Here is a 3,009-nt window from a genome sequence, read left to right as displayed (position 1 = left end):
CACTGTCTTTTTAAGGTGACTTAACACTGTTTCCTTTGGATTTTTTTAGATGAATGGGCTAGACTTTCCAAAGCAGAGATAGGTTATCAGTTAAAGTTCTACAAATGCATATATTTCACTAGACCAGAAAGAGAAGTATCAGCCAGAACTGGCCAGTGTGATGAGTGGTGACATATGGCTAGGGTGAGGGAATTGCTGCATAGGAATGATGTCTCGCTTTGCTTGGAGTGCACTTCCATGCTGTTTCTCTTTCCTTAGGACGATCGTGAGGAGCCAAGAACCCTCCCTCCCCTCCCCTCTGATCGGATTCCTTGAACGTGAAGCTTACTTGCTCTCTGAGGACCAGACCTCACTGATGACTGGGAAGCAAAGAGTACCCAGGAAAGCACTTTTACCACGCATTCCACCTCAGGAGCACCAGGAGCTAATTTTCTAAGTAAAATCTGTGCCCCTTCTGTGCAGACCCGATGTCTGCTGCCATGGATACAGAATCAACATATTCGGGGTACTCCCACTACTCAGGTCACTCCAAAAAAGCCCACAGACAAGGGTAAGGAAATGTTTATTTTACTTACTGCTCTAAGCTAGGACATGTCCCATGGAAAAAATTTGTAAGCCAGGGTGAAATCTAGTGGGGCCGTAGCTCTGGAGGCCTCATATGGAAGCGCCCCTCTGGAGCCACATGTGTAAAGCCCTCATGGGGAAACCATTGTGGAGACTGGATGCAATAATGCTGATGATTTAATGATATTCAACCTGTTGGATATGTGCTGGGGTCACATATAGTTGGAAAGATTGAGATAGCGTCAGCAGAAGGAAAAGATCACTTAACTCTGCTCTCAAAGTGTGAGGGTTGAGTAGTCCCCAGGGAGAGGACATGTAGGACTTTCTAAACTGATAATTGCCAGTTGTTTTTTCTTCTGATGCCATTTCTTTATTGTGTAATAAGGTTACATATCTCTCCCTACCATCTTCCTGTCTACCCTGTTGCCTGGTGTGTTAGATTTTTTTGATAGAATTTGAGTGGTACTTGAGTCCACAACAAATCCTTTATCAACATTGATTGGATTAGAAGCCAGACTTTTCTGAAGTTGAGTAGCAAGTCTCCTCAGTGATAGTTCAACAGCCTCAAAAAACATCTTGCTCTGAAACATCTGATTACTTGGAAACATTATCCTTTTTTCTTTTTTTCCCCCCCCGTATCTTCATTAGTTTTACTTGCAAAACACGCGCCACTTAGTCTTTGCAACTTAGGACTGAGCTGGTCCAAAATAACTTTGCATTTCGGAAGCAATTATCCTGTGTGGTTAGAAGAAGAATTCTTCCATGAAATGAAGTCTCTTTGCTTGCAGTACAGTCATTGAGTAAAACATCTTGATTGCCTTTTTTCCTTTCTTCCACACCCCAACATGGATTGCCCTTTGAAGCTTAGAATGCAGTGTGGAAAGATGCCTTCCAAGTTCCCAAAACAACATAAAAATCCTAGAGTTTCCTACCGTGAATAGGAAAAAGTGTCATCCCAAGAAGTTTTGAGGTTTGGTAGTTTCAAGAGAGATGCAGTGGAGAGAGCAGATCTGGAACTCCAGATGCTCCTGACCTTTAAGCCAGTCCCTGAGCGCAGTGAAGGTCTCTAGTGCAAAGCTGCTTTTCTGTCCAGGTAGGAAGGGGATGAAAAATATTCGTGGGCAGATCGGTGGGGCTTAACTCATCTTGAGTTCTCAATTGAGAAGCTGTGAGGTCTACAAAATAGACCTTTGTCTGGGGGTTATTAACCTTATCCAGGGGTTATTAACCAGTGGAAATAAACTTCACCAATTGTTCCTCAGTGTTAAGGTCCTAGTTGACAAGACTCTACATTACAGAAATTAAAGCTCTCTTGATTAATTGTGTTAGCTGTACATGTCCATGTGAGACACTTTATTGCAAGTGGAGAGCTCTGTAGACTGCTTAATCCCAAATGCAATTGCCAGTTTTTTGGAGAACGCAAACTTCCCTTTCAAGCGCAGCACTATCAGAGGCAGTTTTAAGAGAAGATGAGGTGGTGGACATGTACCCCTGTCCCCTTTACTCCCCTCTTCAGTCACTGAGAGGGTAGACTGTCCCAGCCACTAGGCTGCTCTGGGCAAGATCCCTTCCAAAGCTTGTTTTGTCACGGATTAAGTCAATATTGGCCAAGAGATGGGCATGCATGACTATGACCTAATGCCTGGGGCACCTGCTGTAAGTAGAGAGATGTGGCAGATTCCAGGCCCTGCTCTAGAAACTATCTAGTAACATTGTCCTTCTCTTGATGTGTTTGAAAAAGGAGTCGGGACCGGCACAAATCACCACGAAGCAAAGATGGCAGTCGGTCTGAGAAGTCTGTCACTATCCAGGCGCCTCCTGCAGAGCCGCTGCTTGGGAACGATGCCTCTCGGGCAGAGGAGGGCCAGGTAAGGAGGGAGTGAAAGCAAATGATGAGTGTGGTTTCTGGAACCGAGTATATGACTTACCAGCACTTGAGTAGGAAAAAAGCGTTGTTCGCATGCTGCTAGTAAAGAATCAAAACTTATGGGTACCCGTTATTCATGCATAAAGTCAAGGTCTCAATCAGCTTAGTCTTTTTCAGTGAGCGTTATTTTTGACAGCCCCAGTGCTGATGTGACTGCTCCTGGGGCACTAATTTGCCTCTGTCTCCAGAGCATCATCTGCCAAGCTTTGTAGAAACATCTGTTTCATCATCTTGCTGTGCATTATTCAGGTCAAGCCTTTCACCTGTATGTGCACTTTTGTTATTAAGCAGGATTTGCTCAAGATAATCATGTTCAGTGAGCGTTATTTTTGACAGCCCCAGTGCTGATGTGACTGCTCCTGGGGCACTAATTTGCCTCTGTCTCCAGAGCATCATCTGCCAAGCTTTGTAGAAACATCTGTTTCATCATCTTGCTGTGCATTATTCAGGTCAAGCCTTTCACCTGTATGTGCACTTTTGTTATTAAGCAGGATTTGCTCAAGATAATCATGTAAAGC

At 44.2% G+C, this 3,009-nt stretch overlaps 1 protein-coding gene across 2 annotated transcripts in view; it reads left to right on the top strand.

Annotated features, from left to right (window-relative positions):
• Positions 1-479: 479 nt before the first annotated feature.
• The window catches only part of LOC104496651 (vang-like protein 1), a 31,665-nt gene continuing 29,135 nt past the window's right edge, over positions 480-3,009 (top strand). Inside the window, exons 1-3 of one of the 2 annotated variants that reach the window (XM_010139805.1) lie at positions 480-550; positions 2,229-2,234; positions 2,306-2,432. In XM_010139805.1, coding sequence (XP_010138107.1) covers positions 480-550; positions 2,229-2,234; positions 2,306-2,432 — 204 coding nt within the window. The remainder of the gene's footprint in view (positions 551-2,228; positions 2,235-2,305; positions 2,433-3,009) is intronic. The other variant, XM_010139806.1, reaches the window with a different exon arrangement.

This window comes from Buceros rhinoceros, unplaced genomic scaffold (genome assembly GCF_000710305.1).
Source record: "Buceros rhinoceros silvestris isolate BGI_N320 unplaced genomic scaffold, ASM71030v1 scaffold17667, whole genome shotgun sequence".
In the NCBI taxonomy this organism is placed as follows: Eukaryota; Metazoa; Chordata; class Aves; order Bucerotiformes; family Bucerotidae; genus Buceros; species Buceros rhinoceros.
Note: the sequence above shows the minus strand (reverse complement) of the source record. Positions and strands in the feature narration are given on the sequence as shown.